This window comes from Lutjanus erythropterus, chromosome 21 (assembly GCF_056507025.1).
Source record: "Lutjanus erythropterus isolate fLutEry1 chromosome 21, fLutEry1.hap2, whole genome shotgun sequence".
Taxonomy (NCBI): Eukaryota; Metazoa; Chordata; class Actinopteri; order Lutjaniformes; family Lutjanidae; genus Lutjanus; species Lutjanus erythropterus.
The window spans coordinates 10,783,834-10,809,634 of NC_139337.1; the positions used below are offsets into that span (position 1 = coordinate 10,783,834).

At 38.9% G+C, this 25,801-nt stretch overlaps 1 protein-coding gene across 2 annotated transcripts in view; it reads right to left on the minus strand.

Annotated features, from left to right (window-relative positions):
• col11a1a (collagen, type XI, alpha 1a) overlaps nt 1–25,801 on the minus strand; it is a 94,600-nt gene that overhangs the window by 40,359 nt on the left and 28,440 nt on the right. For both annotated transcript variants that reach the window (XM_084747532.1, XM_084747531.1), the window contains exons 12-37: nt 24,684–24,758; nt 24,457–24,540; nt 23,128–23,184; nt 21,834–21,887; nt 21,672–21,725; nt 20,528–20,581; nt 20,083–20,136; nt 18,746–18,799; nt 18,237–18,281; nt 17,973–18,026; nt 17,839–17,883; nt 16,983–17,036; nt 15,924–15,968; nt 15,229–15,282; nt 13,696–13,740; nt 12,782–12,835; nt 12,584–12,628; nt 11,160–11,213; nt 10,926–11,033; nt 10,737–10,790; nt 7,565–7,618; nt 6,445–6,489; nt 6,207–6,260; nt 5,910–5,954; nt 3,539–3,592; nt 2,872–2,925 (exon numbers count right to left, since the gene is read on the minus strand). In XM_084747532.1, coding sequence (XP_084603658.1) covers nt 2,872–2,925; nt 3,539–3,592; nt 5,910–5,954; nt 6,207–6,260; nt 6,445–6,489; nt 7,565–7,618; nt 10,737–10,790; nt 10,926–11,033; nt 11,160–11,213; nt 12,584–12,628; nt 12,782–12,835; nt 13,696–13,740; nt 15,229–15,282; nt 15,924–15,968; nt 16,983–17,036; nt 17,839–17,883; nt 17,973–18,026; nt 18,237–18,281; nt 18,746–18,799; nt 20,083–20,136; nt 20,528–20,581; nt 21,672–21,725; nt 21,834–21,887; nt 23,128–23,184; nt 24,457–24,540; nt 24,684–24,758 — 1,449 coding nt within the window. The remainder of the gene's footprint in view (nt 1–2,871; nt 2,926–3,538; nt 3,593–5,909; nt 5,955–6,206; nt 6,261–6,444; nt 6,490–7,564; nt 7,619–10,736; nt 10,791–10,925; nt 11,034–11,159; nt 11,214–12,583; nt 12,629–12,781; nt 12,836–13,695; nt 13,741–15,228; nt 15,283–15,923; nt 15,969–16,982; nt 17,037–17,838; nt 17,884–17,972; nt 18,027–18,236; nt 18,282–18,745; nt 18,800–20,082; nt 20,137–20,527; nt 20,582–21,671; nt 21,726–21,833; nt 21,888–23,127; nt 23,185–24,456; nt 24,541–24,683; nt 24,759–25,801) is intronic.

A 25,801-nucleotide genomic window follows, 5' to 3' on the forward strand; every position in this document is an offset into this window, starting at 1 on the left:
TCCAGGGCTAAAGAGCAATTTGAATATAATAATATAACTAATATGTTAGCTCTCTGGGGCAATACAGACCAATAATACGCAGCAAACCTGTTGCGTATGTTTATATTCAAAGCGTGTGGTTGATCATTTCATCGAAGTCTCCCCGGCAGGACAAGAAGACAAACCAGATAAAGATGGAAGTTCAACATTTCAAGCATTGACTCCAACACTGCAGCACAAATTAGATGAACTACTGTCTTCCGGGAGTGGAACAATCCAATCTGCACTGGCTTGAGTTCTCTATCGAGTAATCTTTAAATATTAACCCAATGTGATGTTTAGAAGTCAGCTATTAAGTGAATAGATACAACAGGAGTGTGAATTTAAATATATAAATATAAATCCTCATAATCTAATATCTGCCACCTTTATCTGAGTTGCTTAACTGGTGTAATGTTTTAAGACAGAATGCCAGGTAGTGATTAGCATAAAGCAAACATCAGACTCCAAGGGCAGTTTTGAGTGCACACTGACTTTCCATCCTGACTGATTTCCATTTGATCATTCAAACATAACCAAATGTTAACCAAGGCACTGCATTTATAAGTCATTTGTAGCTTATTATCCCGCAACCAAACAAAGTTTTCAAACCTGAGCTCTTCCTGAGCTCAGCTGATCCTGGCTGACTTATGACTCCAGGCCTATTGATCACTATGTGTTGTGATTTATGGTGATGTATTATTCAATGGAAGCCCTCAGGCCATGCTGTTACAGCATCGGCCCTGACTAAGAGACACAGACTCAAATCTTTCTTTATTTGCACTTCCTCAAATGCAACTTGTGTTGCCGGGGCCGAGCGCCTATGAGCATCTTTATTGCTGTGATCTATTATCATATTGGATGCTTGTGGAGCTTGTTCATCAGCGCATAAATCTACAGCCATAAACACCTTAATGAAGACTCTATCGTTGTCGCTTGAATAGCGGCAAAGGCAGGGAAGCACTCGTGTGTGGTGTATTACGTTATCTATAGGAAAGAGGCAGGCGGAAAGGGAAGCTTTAATGATAGAGGCGATGATCTGTCAAGCTTTTAGTAGAATTTATTGCCCTCTGAGCCTCGTCAAACCAAGGTGCACTGATGCATACCAAGTGTGGAGGAATCGAAAGCTGAGAGCAGGGAATTGTAACTAGATGTGATCAAGTCAAACTTCGCTTTGTTTTGTTTTTTTTTTTATCGTCAAATAAATCTTATGTCCCATGGGATATGGCATCTATGCATCAGTGAATCTTCAGTACAGATTTAGTACAGACATTTCTCATTAAGCTCATAACTGCATTTTGAAAAAACACCATTCCATGCTGCTGCAACAAATTTTATGTCTGCTGGTTTAGTTATACCTCAGTTGTTATTGCTCAATCATTACAGAGCAGGCAATGTGACACACGGATACCTTGTTGCAACTGGACAATCAAAAGCCCCTTTTATACTGGATGAAAAACCACTTTCCCACCATATTCAGTGGAAAAGGGCACAATCAGCATCAACTCCTGGGTCAAATGACTCTGCAATAGTCATTTATTGTTATTTACTGGATCCAGCTCTGATCAGCAGTGATGAAAACATGACACCTTTTTCATACATGTGTGCTGTTTGACTTGACTAATTTTGACTCGGCACGTCACTTTGCATCTGCTTGAAGGTGTGTATTTACTGACGAAGCGCTCATCTTTAGCCAAGCATCTGAATGGTTGATAAACATTTTATATCCTACACATTCCTCACAATAAAAGTTGCTGTTATTTTATTTTCTGAAATATTTTATTTTGAAGCAAAATCAGGAAATGTAAAGTAAGGCAGATACCTGAAAGCGCAAACAGTGATGCAGGAGAGAAGCTAGTCCAAACCACAGAGATTTAGTTGGAAGCTACAAAAATACTGAGAGCTAGAGACGCAGAGACTCAAAAACACCCTTCTCTCTACTCTACTCTACTGCAAAGACACGAGTCTCAGCTTTCTAGCGCACATCAGAAAAAAAACACGGAAAGGCAATGGGGACAGGGCTGATCACCTACATTATAATGGGTTTAACATTTAAAAAAACTCCATATATGCATCAATTTTGGTGTAAAAACTATATAAGTTTGGCATCCCTCCTGCTGGATATTTGCAAACTCGCCAAAGTAACAAGATAGAAATGCATCAGAAATGGTTCCCTGGCTCCCTGGCGTCCATCTCTATGAGATGGGAGTCTGAGCCATCTGGACTCACTCAGACAGAATGCATCGTCTGTGTATATGTGTGCATGTGTGGAGGCAGGCAGATAGACTCAGACAATGTTCACGAGGGATTTGTCTTTAGAGTTGCTTTAAGAGGCATGTCTGCCCCTTTGGCATCACTGAGATGTTGTATCACTGATTGTAACCCCCTGCATACAAGAGCAATAGAGATAAGATGCGGAGGAGGAAGAGGGGAGAGATTCAATTGAAGTGCAGCTCACTGATTGGGAGGATCAGATCTGTCCTGCAATCGAAAGGGAATTTGAAGAATGAGAGCTAAAAAGGTCTCGTTGGCAACTTTAACCTAAATGGCAGTGAGTATACACAGACTTCAGCCATTAACACAACAAAACTAATTCTTGTGGGATTAAAACAAGATTAGACTGAGCCGCGAGAGGAGATTAAACATTTCTGAAAAAAGTTATGAGGTGTCACACTCTTGCAGTGGAAATGTGCCAAATCTGTCCAAGTGTGAAAAATTAAGTTATATTGAGTTTCCAGTTCGACGTGAGTTCTTCTGTTTCTACACTCGGCAGGAAGTTAGAGTCTGAATTCAAAATGGAACCAACAAAGGTTTCCGAAAGCTCCAACAGGATATTGCATCTTTAGGACTCACCGTCTCTCCACGCTGGCCGGGGTGTCCAGGCAGCCCATCCTTTCCAGGTGGTCCCTGTCAGGCACAAATAGCACATTCATCACCATCACAGCCACATCTCAAGTGAATAATGGCATCACAAAATTGGCCCTATTGCTAGAATAAAACTTTATTTTTTCAAGCAATGAGATTGTACTGCAGCACTGTGCAAATGCTTTTTAGGCACAATATTCATAATATAAACATCATTTTTAGACTGGCAAAGTTGTAGTTAGACTACAAGAACACTAATGAAACAATAACAGGTTCTATTCCTAACATCAGTGGCTGAGGGCTAAGAGCCAGCTATGAATCTAACCTGAATCGATAGGTGGAAATTACCACTTGTCTCCTGCCTGGACTGAGGGGTGAGAAAATGGGTTCTGCTTCAATAACAGTTAGACTAATGATCCCTGCACAGAATTAGGGATATTGCTATGTATTACTGCACCCCATGAACTCCTCAAATTGAATCAATTGGGACTTATAATGTTTGCAAACTAGGCTAATTTGCCATTGAGACAGTAGGAAGAAGAGAGGAAGTAAGAGTGTAGACACTGGAGTAGTTCTTGAGGTGACTGAGGAATTGTAAGTTTTAAAGTATATTGAGTTGTCAAGTGCATAGTGTCCAGGAAGGTGAAATACTTACAGGTGGGCCCTTTGGTCCAGGGAAGCCCACTGGCCCCTGAGGTCCTTGAGGCCCCTGCAGTAGGCAAACAAAGAGTCAGTACTGCAATATGCAAAAAGAAAACCAAAACATAACAGTACAGAGATGTATGCTATTTTTTGAGGACGTTGAGTTACAATATATGTATGTGCACAATATACACACAATAATAAAATTCAATCAGTTGTCCACAATCATAACAGTACCAAGTTTAAAAGTTGGAAGGAAATCATGTAGACGTACTTCAATCTCCAGAGCAGCTTGAGAAAGCAAATTAGAGCTATTCAATACAGAAAATGATCTATAATCATGGCTGTCAGTCCTTGTTCACCAGGTCATTATAGTGAGCATAGTGGTTTGGGAAAATGCTCTTGATCACACTCCCTCCATTATCCAGCTGCAGAGAAAAGTAGTGTGGATTTATGAAGCTTTTTGCCTTTTTATTACTAATAATTTGACCAAGCTTAATCTTAGAATATGATCTAAAGTTTGAGTGGTGATATTTCTTGAAAGGAGGCATTTCTGGGGTGACATATTTAAAAAGATTCTGAGTGAATAAACCGCTTCATAAAATAAGATAAATTCCTGTTAAATACTAAACTGTGACATTGCAAGGAAAAGCATAGTAATGTTTTTATATGAATCAGACAGGGGAGTTTTTAAAGTAGGGAGGTCACAAAATCAGATTTTTACGACATGATTTTCTTGGAAAAAGAATTTATGATAACAATATTATTGTGGTATCTACAGAAGTTTTGAAAAGAAAATTCTATCATTCAAAATCAGCTTTTACTTTGTTTATTGTGCATTGCTGCTATTGTTTGGTAGATGAATGGCACTCAATAAATGAGTGTAAAGAGGTGGAAAAAGTCTGTCACCATAACTGTAACAAAAGTGTATAAAAAATGCAGTTACACTAATTGGTAAACAAAAGATCCTCAAGACGATCCCCCCTGGCGATATTATCATATATCATAAATATCATGGTTATCAATGATACCGGTCTATTGCGACACACCTATTTTTTAAGTTACTGTTTGTACTCGACGGAAGCCTTTAGCTTAAGTCATTAGCTGACTGACAATAGTCATATTGCATCTGAACATATTGTTTCTCTAACTGTACTAAATTAAGTAAGAGTTTAAGACAGACAAGTGGATGTTATTTTAATGTTTAATCATATGCAATTGATGTGACAATTTAAGTTTATCTTTAAATCATATTCTTTGAGTTTAATTTCCCTCACTTTGTCCTGTTTGGGGTTGATCAAGTATTATGTTTTTTTTATTATTATTATTATTATTCAAGGAAACACTTCAGAAGCTGTTGAGGAATACAGACAGAGTTCATTAACTGACAGTCTGTCCAGCTGGAATTTCACAACTTTGAATCTCTCTGAATTGCACTCCACCCACAGAGAATCATGAATTTCAAAAGTCAAGAGCTGCCTATCAACATCTGCTTCAGCATGCTATAGAGTTTTCAGAGAAAGTTCACTCTAAAGGATGTCCTGAAGGACTGAGGGCAGGCTCTTTTCCTTCAGTTAATTTAAACTTAAACCTCAATACACCATTCTAAAACTTGATCTTGATTCTTGGACAGGCCTCTAAGTTAGTCGAATTTGATGTTGCCAACAATTTAATTTATAGTCTAGATTTAGGAGCACCGACCCACCAACTAGTAAAAGTAGTGGGTTAGTGGATGCTTAAATTTTATTAAATGATACCCATGACTCACAGGGGCCTTTGACTTCAGAAGCACTGAATGTGACGATTTTAATGAGGCATGATGAGTAAGTTATTGTTCCTGGCTTAGTTACACTCATGTTTTTGCCTCTATCTAACAGAGGGGAGGCTCTGTTTCTTCATTGTGCTTTGTCAGAGCTGTAATAAAGTTCATTTCTTTTCCTGTAGTGTTAGACATATGTTAATGCAACCTGCAGCTGCGTAACAGTTAAAGCCATTCTTGTTTCTTCACTAGATTGCAGTCAATGTTTCACAGAACTAAACCACGACTCGAAACCTTACAAAATGAAATTAAAGGTATTAAATAAGATGGCACCGCTGGAAGGCTTTTATTGTGAAGCAACTGTAGAGATTGTTAATGTTACCACTGGGTTGCCACCAAGGAGTAACTCGTTGCTCAATAAAAAATCCTGTGAATCTAAGATTTGGACGATTTTCTCTTCGTTTTTGTTTGAGCATCAGTTTGAAACACTTCCAAGGAGAAATGTAGTCTATTACAACCCTCAGAACCAAACACAATAACACAAGTGACACAAACATATAACCCTTCTTTGTATTCACATTTATTACAGTCATGCCAGTGTTATGCGGCAGTGATATGGACTTACTCTCTCGCCAGGCGGGCCTGGAGGACCATCGTTGCCTGCTGTGCCCTGCAACACACAACACCAACAAATCATCAGTTAATATTTACCGTAGGAATGTCTTTGCGCTACACATATTTGGCACGGGACACAACGGGAGCAGCAGAAAGTGGCACTGCTCAGTCATCTATCGTGATTTTACTGGTCAAGTTTCATTTTATTTTAAAGTCAATGTTGGAGCACTTGATAGTGTATTACCCAGTAAAAAGCAGAAAATCAGTGTGAGAGCTGTGTTATATTGTGTTTCTATGGTTGGTGTACCTTGGGACCTGGTTTCCCTGTGGGACCTCTGGCTCCTCGACCCCCGCGAGGACCCTACAGAGAGAGAGAGAGAAAAAAAGAGTTAAACTCAGAGTCTAGTAATTCTATGCACAACTTATAACAATCTACTGAAATGATGTCACATCCTAAATGTGGTAATTGAGGTGGATACAGATGATTTGACTCTATTTAATTGGTTTTATTAATCATGGAACATCGTGGCATGAAATATACATACCGTTGGACCTCTTTGCCCTCTTGGACCAGGTTTGCCTGCAACACCCTGTTAGATAATCAAAGGAAAAACTTTTTAGGCATTTACAAACACTTCTTTTATGTCATTATTCAACATTATTCCACTTCTGACAGCACTAGGTAGGTAAAAATCACACAGAACAATTGGTTTCCTGCTCTAAATTAGTCTGTCATCCCTTGATTCCTTCCTAAATAATATTTTCCTGATCTTTCAGTATATTGCATTGGACTGAGACACATCTTTCTAGCCTGAGTCTGCAAATACAACCCTGACAAGTGTAAATATGTGAGCCTGGGACAACGATAACTAATATTTTTGTTGGAAAAAGAACACAGGTCATACCTCAGTGACATCAAAAAGTACTGGAGTTGAGTGTTTATAAGTACAATACACACTTTTTGAATGACAACAAAGAATATGCAAAGTAATATTTTTTCTGTTGGTTGGCTGACTAAAGCAGCAGAAGCCGCTTGCCAACAAATGCAGTGACAATATCTCTACACTAGCTGGAAATGGCTTTCTGGCTTTAAGTCAACACTGAACAAAATTTGATTTTATGAAAAAAGTATTGAGCGTTTAATTTTGGCAGGAGGCCTTGGCAAAAGTGAGATAATGTACTTCAAAGTGTCTATTCAATGATTCTGATGTACTCAACAAAAGAAATAGAACATTTCTTTCTACCACTTTGTAAATTTAAGGTAATCTGAAAGTAATATTTTTTTCTATCATTATCTCCATCAATCAACAGTTTTATTAAGTTGAATAAAGACAAGCAAGGAATATTTGGGCTTTTTCATAGATAACTGCTGAAAGTGAAACCTGTACCTTAAACTCTTTCTCTGCATCAAAGTTTTTTTTTTTTTCAAGCCCAGAAATGGGGAGAGGGGCTCAATAAAGGCTCAATTGTTTCCACATCTTTTGTTCTCTCCCCAACATTGATTTTGCTGCCGTTATTTTTTGTGCCAACTCACCATACAGAGGCCTTTATAATAGGAATCAATTTTCTTTTGTGCTAGGATATGATGGTGTGGTGATTTTCATACACAAACAGGCACAGTGTGTGTATCCAATGATTGCGTGTGTGTGTGAGAGAGTTTCTTACCCTGGCTCCTTTCTCGCCATTGGCTCCAGGGAACCCAGGGAAACCGCTTGAGCCCTGTCAATAGGAGAGGGAGATATGATGACGGGGAATGAGAGAAACAAGGGAGAGACTGGGGGGGTCAGGGCATGCATGATAATGAAGGCTCATCCTGTATTTATCTGCACCGTATTATCCTCAGTTACACAGTGTAGTTTCACAGTTAACACCATGGCCTTTATGTAAAATTCAATAAATTTAGCAAGAGGTTTGAAATATAAATCTGATCACTTCCAAGACCGTAAACACATTATTCCTTTCTGATTTGTTGATGTTGTTTTTCTAAACAGAGCTGGATTGAACACAGCAGTTTAACACAATGAACATGTTTAAAATGTAAAACACAGTCTCTATATTCCTGTGAAGTGAAAGTTTTACATAAAAATAACATTTCCTGCCTCCTCAAGAGAATTTATCAAATTCACAAACTTTCCCCACTTTGGTATCTCGACAATGTTTATCAAGCTGGCAGAACTCAAGAAGTTTCTGAGGAAAATTGTCTAAACTTAAACGAGCGGGAACACAAACACACACACACATGTTTACTTATGTCATTTTTGGGGACATACAGGACTTCATTCATTTGAAATGTTTTGACTCACTGAATTTTAGGGCTGCAACTAACAATTATTTTCATTGTTGATTAATCCAGCAATTATTTTCTTGGTTAGCGTAATTGATTAGTTGTTTGGTTCATAAAGTGTCCATGAAATGGTGAAAAATATTAAGCAGTGTTTCCCAAAGATGGCATCCTCAAAGATATTCATAGAGATCTACAGAAACTAGAAAATATTCACATTTAAAAAGCTGGAATCACAGAATTTTAATATTTTTATTTCTTGAAAAATTACTCAAACAAATTGGTATGGATGGTATATCTTAGGGGGTTATTTCTGATGAAGAATACCACTACTTGAGTAACCCTCACCCTAATCTTAACCACTGACCCACAAATCAGTGTTTTTTTTTTTTCCAAGTGCGGACATAGCTTTTGGCCCCAGTCATACCAGCGGTCCCCAATTAATCTGTCCCCAAAAATAGCCTAAGTCATGCCCACATACACGCACACATACAAATACACAAAGTGAAGAACAACAGGCTTAGCACAAGACCCCTGCAAACACAAGACAAGGTGATGTTTTTTCTTTGGTCAAACTCTGTGAGCAGGGGATTAAAAAGCAGCTTACCCATTCTGCAGCACCTCACCACATGATGCATTGGGGACATTCGATACAAAAATAATCAATGACATATCACAACTGCTCGCTTATGTCACCTTATTTCTAATAAGCCATTCTGTTGCACGGTCTAACTTTGATTTACTTATTAATTTAGTTCCTTTAGTTCATTTCTTCAGCTCATTGTTTTGAGACTGAGTCATTTTTAGACAGCCTCATTTAAAAACTCAAAAGTCTGCAATTCAGAATCAGATGTTTTGCTTTTGCTCAACCTCTAATAACCCCTGACATTAGAGTCATGCAATCAGATTAAAAATACACAAAGGGTGTGAGCACTTCTCTTTGCACTATTATGATGAATCGCAAACTCCTGTAATAATAAAACAGTATTCCTTGGCTGGGAGTCCCATGGGTAGTGCTTAGACATGCCTGTGCCACTGCTTCATCAGAATCCTAGCTGGCAACACTTCTCAACATTAACTCAAAATCTTGGACAGATGTTCACAGAAACCGCTTCTACAGGATCATCAGAGATATGCTAGAGCAGGTATGATGATGATGATGAGAAATAAGCAAGTGCACGGTAAATGAGGTTTTAAAATAAGCTTATCTGATGCTGTAGCTATAATAATAAATGCAAGTACATGTCCTCAGCTTTTACAAGAATCTGAATTATATAGTTGGTTCTATGTTCTGGTAAGATAAGACAGAACTTTATCAATCCCGACGGAAATTCTTGTGCCAGATTGCTCCAAAATTACAGTTACATAACTTTAACAATAGAGCATCAAATAAGAGAAGTATAAAATAAAATATAAAGTGTTCAAGGGGTAAATGCAAAGAAACAGTGCATAATAGAATAATAACAGAAGTAGATATGTTAAGTACAAAAATATGCAATGTAAATTAGGCTTAACAGTTTCATAGCTGTCAAAGAAACCAAAAAGAAAAAGTTTCGATGTGTATCTTTTAGCCTGAATGACTGTAAAATATGAGACATAAAATGGATTTGGAATGATTTCCAAATGAGACCATGACTTCTCTACTTCTTCTCTACCAACCTCTAAATATTTTTTATTTTAATTGTGATCAAAATCCTTTGCGGCACCATCCAACCCATTTAAGTCTTTGATTTATTAAAGTTACGGGTGTTAACTTCTATAAAAGGAGAAGTTATATTGTCATATTTTGTATTTGTGTGAAATGGTCACTATATCCTGACAGTAGTCCATGAAACAGGTAAATATTGTATTTGACAGTGAGAATGAGAATGAGACTCATTCCCAGGCTGTCAAATACAGATTGTCTGACTAGATGTTTTTGTTGCGGCGTGGTGGATTGCAAATTGCAAATGTCATTAGGAGCACGAGGATGAGCCACAGGAACCTGATTCTTTCACATTTTATCTGTCTTGTGTACTACTGTCTTGTGTACTACTGTCAGGATATAGTGACAGTTTCAGCAAACAAATGCCACACTGGAGGAAGATACAAGGTGACCTGGTGACCTACAGGTGATCGATTTAACATTACTAGATGTGGATATTAATTAGCCATTAATTACTACTTGCAAACTGCCTTATTAGACAGAAAGACATTTCTGAAGTTGCTGTCACTTTGAATATATTTCTTTATCAGTGCAGGGTGTAAAACATGTATTGCACAAATGATCCTCACTAAAGCCCTCCTCCTCCACAGTGATTCGGGTGACACTTATCTGCTTTGACTGTCACGCTGCTCTGCTCTCGTGGTTTATCTTACCAGCTGTTTTCAATATGAACAGTTTCTAATAATTCTGTATATGGTAAATCCATTTACATGACATTGTCATGCTGTCCAGCACAGACATGGTGTCTGTTGTGTTACGCCAGTGTATTCCTTGACAGTGCAATGCAGTACAGTTCTGATAACAGAGCAGACTGGTGAAGATTTGGTCAGAAATTACAAAAAAAAACTTACCTTGGGTCCTTGTCTTCCTGGATAACCTGGCAATCCTGGAACACCCAGTTTACCCTGCCAGACATTAACAGCACAAGTCATCAGTCCAGCAACACAACTTTAGCACAAAGAGAGCAAGGTTAAAAAAAAAAAGCAACATATGATTCCTGTATCGACTTTCAAACGTCCTCAGTACTTAAGCACTATTACCTTTTCTCCAGCGGGACCAATGGGGCCTGGCTCTCCGTTGGGGCCAGCTCGCCCTTTGGGACCCTCGGGACCATCCTCTCCACGGGACCCAAGCATGCCAAGCTCACCCTATAACAAACAAAAACACAGACAATATCGTACAGCGATTGCCTCCAAGTACAGAATAAACATTGAACTGGACATGTAGGACGTCATTTGTATGACAGATGATGTTATTTCAGCGATGCTCCTCACCCGGTCTCCTTTGATTCCCATGTCTCCCTTGAAACCTGGGAAACCATCCTCACCCTGAAATAAGACAAAAATAAGTTGTTGCATTTGCCAGTAATTGTTTGATTATTTCATTGCATTTGTTTATTTCCCAATAAGACTCTTTGAAATGGACTATTTTCTCCATTTCACCGGGGAACTTATTAAGTCTCCTGACATTTTGTATTTATTGAACATCTGCTGCTCATGTCTCTCTGTGGAGCACAGGACTGATGCTGCTATCTGCTGGCCAGATAGTGGAACAGCATCTGCAGAGAACTCGAGCTGTTGGTCAAGAACCAGTGCTGTATTTACATGAGCTCTCTGTTTGGCTTGTTTTCAGGAATTAGGAAGATATTGAGGTAATAAACATTAAAACAATAAAATAAATACATTAATACACATCTAATACTCAGATATAAGAAATCAAACTTTGTTTCATAAATACATTGAATGAAGATTTTGTGAAATTAAAACAATTTTGTGGAATTTATAAGTGAAGCCAAATTGTAAGCCTCAGATAAACACAATGAAATGAAATGCTGAAGGACACTTCAGCCAAACCTCCGTCTCTTTTCTTTGACACTTTCTCTTTCTAGTCTGTCACCTGTCCATGTTTTCAACCCTATCTGATGCATAATGCAGCACTGAGCATGTCTGTTGCCAGAAACACACATCATGAAGACCCCACACACACACAGACACATCCACACACCCACAGACACACACAAACACACCTAAGGTAAAGCGCATCCTTTATTCATAACAAACCCTTTCTCCTCAAGGTTTGGCTTTTGAATCTCTTGCTATAAATAATTCAATAAAAAAAAAACTGAATACCTGTCATTGTGGTGAGAACAACACCCCTCAGTCAGATAATGGATTTTATACAGCAGCATAACTGCATCGATCTTAAATAAATTTCATGCATATTAAAAAGCAACTTAGTTTAAATTCCACGTGGGGACACACACAGCTGAAGACTTCAAACGTGCTCGAGATGGACTGCAGTGTTCTTTGAAACCAAAAGCCCTGAGCATGGCAGCTTTACATTCAGCAACTGATTGAGGGTCACTCCAAGAAAGTCTCCACTGAAGACGACTATCGACTGACCTCTTGCGTGCTGCTTTCAGGCTCCAGTTCAAAAAACTTAAAAACGAAGTTGGGAGGGCAGGTGGACAGTCGCAGCTACAGACCAAATATCTGTGACATGAATATATTCGACCGGTCCCAAACTTTATTTCGCCGTGTTCATAAAATATAAGGGAAGTTCAGACAAACAGTCTGAAAGAAATAAATCAATTGTTGTTGACCAAACTGCACAAATCTTTGTCTAATCAGTGTCTATAACCTGGGTGGTAAATTGAGGAACGATGTGGAAACAATCCAGCATTTTAAGAAGTTTATACCTTCTCTCCCTTCGACCCCTTGAGACCACGGACGCCATCGGCACCCTGTTGGACAGGAAAGAGAGATTAATAGGCATTACTAACATAAAACAAGACAGTACAATTATGCACGATGAAATGAATGGGAGGATTTTTTTTAAACTGGTGAGGCACATATAGAGCTGGTCAATCAAACATCCACATGAACTGAAAGCGTACCTTTACACCACGAGGGCCAGGATAACCAATAGGACCCTGTGGACCAGCTGGACCCTGCAGAGAAGAAAATAATTCGTGGTCACCTGAGTAAATGTTTTACAGTTTGGATGGAAGAGGAAAAGGAAGATGGAGGTGTTTGGAGATGGATGCATGCAATTTCTTCTAGTTAATGTAACTTAGAAGATTATATATGAGATAACTGTAGAATTTTATTGTTCTGACATTCCTACATGGATAAATGTAAACTGTTTGTCTAGAATAAGCTGTGCTCTCCATTACAACGACTCTCAATCGCATTTGCATAAGAAACTGAACAATGGAACATATTTTTTCTATGCATGTAAAGAATATGCTTATAAAACTAATTGTACTATTAAATGTTATCATTCATACACTTCTTGATCGTAATACAAAAGTCCTAGATAACTATAATTTCTGCTATTATGAAAGGTTTGTTTAAATTACAATCAGCAGACACAAACTGCACATTTTTCCTCTAGAATTTAAACTTTGCTTATACATGGAAAGATCATTTATTTTGTCACTAAACATGCTATTTTTCATTTGACAACCAATTATTCTATTATCATACATGTTGTTTAAGGTAGTTAGTTATATTTACCAAGTTGAGTAAATAGAACTAAAAGAAACATGACGATGCTTCTGAATAGTAAGATTGAATTTGTTAATGAATGTGAGTAGCATAAATAAAAGTAAACTGATTGATCAAGGCAGACAAATGGGTCCTTTTTTTGCTTATCTAAGTCTTATCTTTGGAGTACATCAAAAATGAGTTACTGTTACTATAAATGTGCATGTTTTATGTTAATGTTAAATGTTAAAACACTATCTTTAGTGCTTCCACTACATTGAGGCATTTGGATCTTTTCACTACAGTTCCTTCTTACACTTACCTGGGCTCCTTTCTCTCCAGGTGGACCCTCCTTACCAGGATGACCCTACAAAATAAAAAGCAAACGAGTGGTAAAAAGTTGTTGTTATAATGTAATAATGTAATGTGCGGTATTTAGCTTGTCGGTGTGACAATTTATGATGTTGAAGCATCAGTATAAGAGAACTGGTGGTACCACCGTTATACAGGGGAAAGGGGAAGTAGCTGCTACAGATGGCATGGCAAAGCAACAAATGTAGAAATCTAATAATGAGAGCAAAGGGGTGACATAATGGCTAGAAGAAAAGCTTGTTTACCAGACAAGGAGCTAAATAAGTAATGAGCTCCACTGTTCAAAAGTCACACTGGGTAACCTGTATATGCCTTTTCAAACCAAAGCTGAGCAGCGTTGAATCCATGTAAAACACAGTCAGCATCAGCATTTTTTTCCGACACAGTTTTTCCCCAGTCTTTGCCCTGTGGGTTTTTTTTTCTGCTGCACCAATTCATTGAAGTGTGTTAATCAGTGAACGTGTGGTCTCACACAGCTGATGAAACTGTGCATATTGGTGTGAACACTGGGACAAAACAGGAGGGAAGCTAACAATAAGTGATGTTGATGAAAGAAGGACAGGCTGAGGCAAATTAACAGCCACTACTGTGGTGGGCACTGGTAGTGTCAGAGTAATGGGGCAGGTAGACATGCCTTCACAAACAGCTCGATAAACACGCTCACACACATATATGGAAAGCTTTAGTTGCGAACACCTGGCACTTCCAATTTGAGGTGTGAGGCTGCAGCAGAGGGCTGTAAATCACCAGGCTCTGGGGCCTGAGGGCAATTAAGAGCTGCCTCCTTCTTGAACTTACACACCTCTGCTAGCTAGGGCAGAGGAGGGACGACACGAGGGACCGCGGGTCTAGAATAACAAAACTCAAAGGCACATTATTATATTTCTGTTGATGAAAAGTGCCTTGAGAGATTTCAGAGGAACAGCTCTGCAGTATTTGACATGACAGCTCGGTTTGTTTCACAGAGCAAAAGGGTAAATCCGCTGCAGAATATAGTTTGCCTAACCTTTTTAAGAATACACATGTATTTACTAAAATGGCTAAAAAGCTTTATTAACATGTTCCTGGTTGTTATATCAAGTGGACAGAATAAAAATTATAAATAATTACAATTAAGGTAATTTTTGTTTGTAAAAATGGCTGTTCCATTTCTGAATGCCAGTGATAACACATTACAGATATCTATATATATATCTATAAGTTGGGGTGTGCAACTTGCGTGCTGAAAATGGACTGAAACCGCAGGGCTGTGCTGTAAGGATATCAGATCTGGCAATAAAAAAATCATACACAGGTCAGCTCTGTGTGGGGAAGTGTAGGTTGAACAGGTCCTTGATCCAAACTTGATTTATAAACTCAAAACTGGTTCACACTATATTCTGTACAGTTTCAGGATGGCCAAATGATGTCATGTCTTGCTGTGTGCGTTTTTGTAACGCTGATGTATACTGTATGTATGCATAAAGGTGTTGAGAGCACGCACTGGAGGCCCATCAGCTCCAGGTAATCCAGGCAACCCCGACCTGCCCTGAGGTCCCTGTATGAGGAAAAAGGAAAAGACAAACAAGGTCAGAGTTCAGAGTTCACAAACAAGTTTCAGAGTTCTCTACAAGCCAACCTACAGCTCAGAGTTCATTCAGAGCGTCTGCAGGTTCCAAAAAGCTGAACATAAAACTTTATAGGGCCTTTATTTTGTTACCAGAAGTAGTAGTTAAGGGAGCAATCTATCCCTAACTAAACATTTTTAATTAAATTTGTGTAACGAATTTGTGCCTACTATGTTTGGGCAGAATAGAGAGGATTCAAATGAACAGTAATGATTTTGAGAGTCATGAATAAAACTGACATGACTTAATAACCCTGTTTTGTATCACTTGACAAGTAGCAAAAAATGTTACATGGTGAAAAGACTTCTAAACATCTAAATTTAATTTAAACCTTTACAATTATAGCTCCAGTGTTTAGATGTTTTGGGACCTTTGAGTACCAAATGAGAAAATTGAATCAACAAACATTTTTCCTAAATTAAACATTTTATAGTAGTAGTTGATTAGCTGTAGTATAATTTTGATGGTTACTAATTATCTTTAGCTGAAATCTTATATTGTATGTGATCCCTGTTGTGCTTCAAGTTTTAATATAAATTTTCACAGACAAAGAATAATATGGGTAACATACTTTTTCACCAGGTGGTCCAATAGGGCCTTGAGGACCAGGAAGACCCTGTGAGACAGAGACACATAGGTAAAAATGATAGTCTGTTGCTATAGCAACAACAAGCATGCTCAAACACACACACACAGACACACAAGCTGGATAAACTGAAGAGTTTGTTAGAGCTGTAAATAGTTGGGCTAGCAAAGGAATGTTAAGCTTATGTCTTTGTGTGTGTGTGTGTGTGTGTGTGTGTGTGTGTGTAATGAGTGGGGTCAGAAGGCATATTAGCATCTAGCAAGCTTGTGTTCTGCATACACTTAAATATTTGTGCACGTGTTCCCATATATGCGTTTCTAGGTGGCTTCCTGATGTGTGCCAGTGAATGTGTGAGTGTGTGTGTGTGCGTATGTGTGTGTGTGTGTGTGTGTGTGTGTGTGTGTGTCGCAGGGTAATTTGAGGCACTGAAACTAGCCCCAACAGGTGTGGCAGCTTTGCAGGAATTCCACCAACAAGAATAAGATGCTTTCAAATGGATCAACCCTGAAACATTCTCCTTCCCAAGATAAACCCCTGAAAAATATTTGAGTAAATTTTTTGTGGGGAATGCATGCGTGTGTGCGTGTGTGTGTGTGATCGTGTTTATGTACTTTTAATGTCTCCGGGGAGTGGTAGAAGGAATAGAAGAAGAGTGAGTAGAAGAAAGGAAGAGCAAATTCAGAAAATCAAAATGAAGATGATCATCTCTTTTGACTGTTCAGCCTCTGATTATGCGCCTCAAATTTAACTGAGTACAACATTGTCTTTTGCACCTGGAAAGATAAACAACATCACGCCGTGCTGTCAGGATGAAGCTGTTCAACTGTGCATTTAATTCATCCAATGCATCTCTGAGCTCACAAGCTGTCAGCGGTGAATCCAAAGTAAATCTGCTCTTCTCTGCGTGTGGAGTTGGTGCTGGAAGATGCAGACAGCTTTGAAGACTAAAAACAAGTGTGTCTGTGGCCGCGGTGCATGCATCTACACTGTACTTTGTCTTTGCTCTTGTCCCAGGTGTCATGGGTGTATGATTGATTCATTCACCTGTGTTCCAGGGATTCCCTGCTGCCCGGGTGGGCCTGGTTCTCCTTGTGGTCCCTGAAAAACAAAAGAGGCTGTCAAGACTAGATGCTAAACGCTAGTCCAAGAGTAATCCTCTGTCTGCTACTTGAATTACACACACATCAGTGTCATTGTCAACAATCAGGTGGATTCCACCTAACCTCCTGCCTATCAGCAGCATGAATAACTATAAAAACATGCTTTACTTCAGCTGGTCCATGCAGTGCATAGTGAACTGTTATTCTATTTGAGGATCGGCTTATTTGATTAAGACGTTATAGTTGTTTTTTTGAAGAGGTGCTTTGGTGTATCTGTGCATCTACTCAAATATGACTGCCTCTCAGACTGTCTCCTAATTAACCAGGGCTGTGAACCCGCTGTATTTAAATGTAAAGAAAATGTCACACTCACACAGCATTTCATGTAGTTACTACTTTCCAATTTCTGATGGCTGCAGTGAAAAATAGAAGCTCTAATAAATGAACTCTTGCTAAATGTTCATGTTAAATGTATTTATTGGCTTGAGGGTACACTTTTGACCCTAATTCAGCATTTTATTTAGTAGCTGTTCTAAGTTTCACACTTGGTTTGTCATTATACACTACTTATCTTGTAACATCCAAAAAAGGCAGCACCATAATTTACCATTTGAACCAGTGCTGTTGCCTTTTAAGATGCTACTATCTTTCTCAGGTCCTCTGAGGCAGAGGTATGACCTTTGACCTCCCAGCTGTGCATCCTAAAGAAGTTTTAACAGCCTCACGTAGACAGAGTAAACTTATAGAAATGAACAGAGCAAGATTTAGGTCCGTTTACTGTGAGACAGTTGTGTTCATACCATGTTTCCTTTGGGACCTGGAGGCCCGTCAACGCCAGCAACACCCTGCAAAGGACAAGTCAGAAAAGTCATGTACACCTCGTATCAATCGCAGGAAGTCATATCAGATGGAAGGTAAAGGTGATGGTACGTACAGGAGATCCAGGGGGTCCTGGAGGACCACGAGGTCCCAGCAAACCTCTAGGACCCTATGAAAAATGAGAAGCAACCATTTTTATTCCAAGCACTGTTAAATAATTTTCACCATGGAATCAGCAGTGCTCTGCTGGATATTTTTGTCAGACAAACATCAGAGACCGCTTGAAAGGCGAGCTAAAGAGGATCTTGTTGCAACATGTTGGAATCATATATGTTTGGGATAACCTGATCAAATTAAACCAACAGCAGACAAGCCTTACACTCTCTCCAGCTAATCCTCTGGGCCCGATCTCTCCATCCTCGCCCTAAGGAAAGAAAAAGACAAAAATGTATTGCTTTGATCTTCACTGGACAGTTTCAGTGTTTCATGCTCTAATGGTTTCAATAAATAAAATCAGAGGTAAATATTGGCGTCTTTTATTGAAGCATCAGCTGTCAACACCCACTTGTATAATCGTCATCTCTAGAAAAGCCTGTCTTAGCTGGGGCTTAATCTCAACCTAACCAAACATTGCTGAATGTAGCAGCCGCCTGGGGGTGGAGGAGGGGTGGTGGTGAGGGGTGGGGGGGGGGGTAGTAGGGTAGTTAGATTCAGGGGGAGGAAAGGTTAAACACAAACCCTCCTCCTCCCCAGTTCACAGTCTCCGCCCAGCTGCCACTGCCTGAGGGCTCAGCTGGCAGACCACAGCCGGTGTAACTGAACGTGATTCACCTCAGCTGATTTCCTTAACAGTTATTAGGGTGTTAGTTAAGAAGAGGAAGCACTTACTCTCTGTCCATCCTCTCCAGGGGCACCTGGGGGTCCCATTGGCCCTGGCTCCCCCTGAGGTAGAGAGGGAAAGAAAATAAGAGGAGAAAAAAAGTCTCAATTATTTCTTTCTTTATTTTTTCAGCATTTAACAAACATATTAAAAAGATAGTATAATAGTAATAAATAGATGGTATACCAGTAATAGCCACTTAGGTCAAATAAAATACAAAATAATTAGGAATAAATCAATAAAAACATATAAGAAATAAAAGTATAAGTGTGCTATTTGAGTAATATTTCATTCAGAATTTATTTGAACAAATTAAATGTTTGAGGATTTTGATGGTTCAATTTGAGTGAGATGCATTTCTACATTATGTATAATAATATTCTAACCCTTGTTGTACATATGGGGTCTAGTGTCCTGCATAGTTCTGTACCAGTGTGGTACCATATTGGTGTAATGTCCAACAGAATTTCCAAAACTGTTCCAAACATTTCTAACAATTCAGCTACAGGCTTGTTAGATATGTAATACTCTTTCTTTCAGGTTTTTTAAAAACATTTTTTTTTAAAAAAAACCTGCTGTGCCTTTGCTTATGCTTTCATTTTAAAACCTTTTTGTTTCTTCATTCTTATGTATCACTGTTCATGTTCATTACATTGGCGTGAGAGACATTTTCCTTCCCCTTCACAATGGAGCAATTTCCCATCCTGCACTGCTTTACAAACTGTGGTTCATTCAACAATCTTGGAATACATTAAACTCCACTACCTGGCTTCAGTGCAAAACTGTCAGTAAATGTTTCCATGTCTTATTAACGCAGGTACATTAATGGAATGACACAAATTACAACTAGTTATTCAATTAGTCCCCTCATTACACTGCAGTTATTCACTCATCACACTGAAATCAACATTACTCAACATGATCTTATATAGATATTGAAATTCCAAAGTTGACCAGTGACTGCAGCGAAATATATTACATTACATCTAAAACCTTTGCCATCTAAATGATGTCCAGCCCTTCAGTAATTCATAGTAATGTAAGAAGACAAATCCTCAGTAATGAAGGGATTTTGTTTTCATGCCAGACTTGTCACAAGCAGAAATTAAATTTTGCTTGTAAGCTTAAGAACATCTACAGGAGTCCTTTCTCATACTAAACAATACTCTGTTGTTCATGAAGAACCTTTACAAATGTGGTTTATTATTTCTCTCAATAGACAGTTCTCAGAGGGATTCGACTTCAGTGGGATCTGCAACAGTAAAAGACTAAAAAGCTGTTTTTGACATCAAAAATGACACATTTTGACACATGGTTTTGACAAACTGAACTTGTGACAACTCACCCTGTGTCCCTTCTCACCAGGCAGTCCGGGGAGTCCATCAAAGCCTCTGTCACCCTGTACAGACACACAGCAGAGCATGTCACCAGACCACACATCAAAGTCATCATGGGCTGCACAATGGCCACAATGCTTTATGACAACAATACACTATTTCTCATTTGTAGTCAGTCACAAATGAGACAAACAACAAATGTATTGTGGTAATTAAAATTACAAGTACTAACCTAGAACTACAACCACTTCTCATAGTTAGTAATAATATAAAGACTAAACTGTCCATGTATTGTAATAAATAATATTATAAAGAGACCTGATCTATGTGAAAGGTGCCCTGAGATAACTTCTGTTTTTGGTGCTATATAAAATATATTTATATATATATATATAAAACTGAGCTGACTTGACTTGAATATGAAAGGTTGTGTGATGTGATGGCGTACGGCACCTTGGAGCCTGGCTCTCCGGGCATTCCACGGGCTCCATCAGCTCCAGCACGGCCCTGAGAGACAGCAGCAGAAGAAAATTACACATATAGATAAAAACTTACATATTGTTGTACTCAGTTTCCAAGATTATTTTCGGGCAGAGTCTAACTTTATCTATAAAAATTCCATCAGGCTTATAATTATTAGGTGTCCTATCTTTTGTCCATGGCATTGCTGTCAAATAGTAACACTTAAATGCAACTGCTGTGCCCTGCATGTTTATTTGTTTGTTTGTTTATTTGGATCCCCATTAGCTGTTACCAGAGCAAGAGCTACTCTCCCGGAGGTCCAGGTGGTTTGTTGACTTGTGCAAAGGCTTGTCAGTCATAAGAAAAATGAAATATCTTAAATATTTTGCAGTAAACAATTGAGTATGGCGCCTCAAGTAAAACACAGTGTTGGCATCAAAGACTTAGAGGTAAAGCAGAAACTATGCTGACTAACACAAATTACTGGTTAACAAAATATTAAACAGCAATTTACAAAAAATATGATAATATCAATATAATAATATCAATAAAAATCTATCAATCAAGAGGGGGAACTAAGGAGAACCGGGGATCATCTATACATATACATACAATATATAAATATATTTCTTATTTTTATGTTACAGTGATGTTTGTCATTTTTTTATACTATTACCTCCAGTTTTATTTTGTTTTTTAATTAGTCCGATACAGATGAGTAGTTCACATATCGGCTCACAATTGACCCATGAATCAAGCTTGTATTACTAATTTATCTATGACTGGTTTATGTTTATTAGTAACCAATTAGGTCAAGGCGTTTGGCCCAGCAGAGTGACTACACTGTGACACTAATTGTGCCCCACATCCAGCGCCACTTTTCCCATTTTGGCATTTTCAGACAGATTAACTGCCCGACCATTGATCCGAGGATTGGAGGCAGCGCAGGCCTTTAAGCGCATATCAAGCAATTGTTTGTTGAACTGGAAATAAGCCTCTCAACGTTTGAGAAGTGACCACAAGTACAAACAACCACACAACAACAAATACAGAGGCATGTGAGCACACACACACACACACACACACACACACACACAGCACATTGAGAGTGCACCAGGTCACTGAGTTCACTCACCCTCTTGCCAGCTTTGCCAGGTTGTCCTGGAGGCCCTTGGATGCCACGGGGACCCTGCGCAGACACATGGGGACCACTTAGCAGGACAAGGGATGCTGGGGACGTGGACTTCACTCACAGGGATATTTTAACACATTATTAAGATCATCACGTATGACTCACCTGAGGACCGTGGTCTCCACTTTCACCTTTCAGTCCACTAATACCAGGTGGACCCTGAAGAGAGAGAGGACAAAGTTCTTACTCACATTGTGACACATGCAGTTTGCTTTGGGACATTAAGAAGTAGAGCAAAGTAAACAGCAGATGGCGTAGTTTAGCTTTATATAGACCTTCCTTTTCGTGCGTTCATCTGCAGAAAAATCAATCCACACTTTCCTGTTACTACAAACGCATGAACCACCTGAGAACTCAAGTGAAGACAGTTGAAGACAATAAGATCTTTTCAACTCCATCACTCTCCCATGACTATTTTTCTTTAGTGATGGATTACATGTCGCTGGCTCAAACAGTCTGTTCCTTTGAGTGGTTTGTTTTTTGAGTATATCAGTTTGTGTGTGAATTTATCCTGATAGCACCAAACATCTGAGGCCTAAAATTAAAAGACATGCAGGCACATTAACACAACTTGGTGTCTTTTGGCATATACTTAAGTCTATAAATGCAATGCTAAATTGTTGGTCTAGGCAAAGACCTGGGACATATACTGTAATCTGTCTGCAGACGAATAAGGATTCAAAGCTGGTGATTACAGACAGACATTTTGGAATCATAAATAGCTCAAATGACTGAAAATCTGGGGTTTAAACATGTAATCAATCAAGAAGGGAAACATTTTAGAGAGGTATATTCTCAGCAGATAAAAGCCACACATCCTCTGTTCTCGGTATCTACTTATTGTCATATCATTTCGGATCATTATGCTTGGCGTTTAGCCTGAGAAGAGGTGACTTAACAAATGGTAATTCTTTGTGTCTTTTGTAGGCTCTTTTCCTGCAGATAAATAGTGGATCGTGTATCAACAAGCCCAAGAGAAAGGGCAACAGAAAGAAATTTTCTTGGCAGCAACAGCACCTAACAGACAGGCAGTGTGGTCACTGAGCCACCAAGCACTGATGCAACAACAACAAGTAATCTGGTTTCTGTTCTGTCCAATATATTTGTCCCAAAAATTAAAAAACAAACAACATATAGAGGATATTTTCCTTGATAACGGTTAAAAAAACAAAAAGAAGAAGAATTATATATTATAAGCATTGAACTCTCTGAAACATTGGTTAAAAGTTTATATCATCAAACTTTCAGTGAATGCAACTTTAAGTGTTGATCTGAATGGATATGTGTGCACATGGCAACTTTGTACAAGCAGCATATGGAAAAGGTCAGTTGCCAAAAGAGTAAAGAGCCAAATTCCTACAAACAACCACAAAAAACAAACAAAAAAAAGCAGACTCACCACTGGCCCGGATCTTCCTGTCAAACCCATTGGCCCTGGGGGTCCCCTCATAGCCAGCTGCAGGGCAGACACACACATACACACACACACACACACACACACACACACACACACACACACACACACACACACACAAAAGAACAAGGTCAAATTCCACCCAGTAAAAAATCCATTCAAAAAATACACTGTGTACCACTTTTTGAGAAAGATAATCATGGCCTGCTGCATATAGAACATACATTATGTGTTTCTGTATATTTATTTTCCACACACTGTCCTGTGCCATGCCTAAATTTTATACATAATACATTGTTTGTGTTGCTATATATGCTACACCAACCTATGTCATGTATTTTATAGAAAGTTCATCCATCCATGCATGTCTATATTCAATGTTGAATTGAATCTATGGCTTTCTGTTTGTGTGTGTTATGTGCTTATTGTTTAAGTATGCAATCAAATCAATAAAATGTATTTGACACAAAACACTGATTTTGAAATAATTTTAGTGATTTAAAAATGCTTATTGCTTCCACTAAGTCCTCCACAGTCTATGATCTGCCATTCAGAAATAATTGCGTAATGTCATAATTGACTAACCAGAATCAAGTATTCAACAAAGACATGTAATAAATCTGTATGTACTACAGAGTTTGCATGGCATTCCTAGTTATAATTTTTTTAAATCTTGTTCATTTTGTTTGCATACTGTATAACAAATCAGTTACAACAAAGCAAACAAGACAATAATTAGCTAGCTTAGCTTAGCTTTTGGTTAATTTCTATACCGTACATATTCCGGATCATTACCTAATTGCTTTGTGACTGTGTTGTCTTAATGTAGAGCAAAGTCAGAGTTATTTCTACACTTCGTCTCTTTGTTAACGTGATCTCTGACTGACAGTTAATGGGGGATATTGTGTAAGAATCAAACAGGACCCCAAATAAAAATTCCAGATTTTCTCATTTCTTCCAACTGCCCACTCACACATATACACAAAGACATTTTCTACACCTGTTGGTTTAGCCCACACGCAGGTCAAGAGCCCCTAAAGTATTTTTAACAGGCTCTCCTGTCTGTCCATCTGTTCAAAGTGGCCTTTTTATGTTGTTGCTCTTCAGCCAGCTCGGCATGTCTCCTTTTAGCCTTGCAAGGCCGACGAAATGCACTGTTTCCCCCCTCCTCCCTTCCCCACCAAAATACTGTCTCCTTCATCCTTCCCTTCCTCTCCTCCTACAGCTGTGTGTGTGTGTGTGGGGAGCAGGGTGGGGGTGGGGGTTCGTCCACAGCCTTTTGGCTTCCCGTTGGCCGTTTTAACATCTACTCACTCTGGCCTGGGACAGGATGGCCTGGGCTTGGGCTTCTTGGGCGGATACCACCGGACCCTTCTCACCATCTCCACCAAAACGGAACTATTAAACAGACACGGACACACGAATGAAAAAAGCTATTCATTTGTCATCACTAATCAGTACCCTAGAAACGAGCCAAGTTATAGAGTTATATGATAAAAGCTGGTATATACTTTCTGTGTTGTGTTATTCTAAGCACTTACTGGCAGCATCAGCATGGTTCCAGGAGGCCCTGCCAAACCATCAGCACCAGGCAGACCAGGACGACCAGGTGGACCCTGCAATACAGAAGAGACATCACCACATTAATAACATGATCAACTTTGTAAGATAACCTGTAACATGGGAAACAAAAAAAGAAAATTTACAAAAGACAACAGGATGATGGATGATTATTCTGGATGATGATTCTTGTGGTTTTCAGGCAATAACATTTACATCTGGCTTGAATTTTAAGAACTTATGATGGTGTAGATCACTGAAAGTTATTCTTACATTGAACTTGATGTACACATCTAGGCAAAATGTACAAACATCTGCTGTGATTGTTTGGAAAGATTTAACTGATCCTGAGTTCTTTTGGCTTTGACTCTGATATTGTGCCTTCACATACGCTGTTAATAGTGGCAGTAATATGGAAGGAAAAACAAACGCAACCACACACTTTCACACGCGCGCACAGATGGTGTGTGGAGGTGTGCTGTTTGTTGGTTTGATGCACATGTGCTCCTCCTTCCCCAGCGCACATAGACTCAGCTTGTCCATCTGTAAACCACGCTACTGTCCACAGTCCAAAATCAACATCCTTTTCCATGAATTTTGCTGTGCATGTTTGTGTGTGTGTGTGAGTGTGTTTAATGTGTGTAGAACAGAGAGAGAGTCTAAAGAACAGTGTTAAATATGTATAATCCTAACCCTAACCTTTTCCCCGAGGGAAACTCAGGGCAAATATGATTCCTCCTCTTCTAATCTTCAAATTTGACCACAATAATTGACGTGACGAACAAACTCACATCTCCTACCTTTTAGGTATTATTCTATTATAACCTGCCAATCAGAATGGTGAAACACGTCCTAAAACGATTCTGTACAGCAGCAAAATATGGGACATACAGTGCCCAAACACCAATCTTTCAATTTTTGAAAAAGTACAAAATGAAAAATACACTTACACTCAAATAATCCGTTGTTGCTTATTAAATCTTTAGCTGTGCTTTTGCATGCCAACACTTGGTTGTATCTAGTTCTCATGTGAGTGATCATTTTAATCCAAGTCATGATCTTTCCCCAACCCTGATGAGGTGTTTTTGTCCCCAAACCT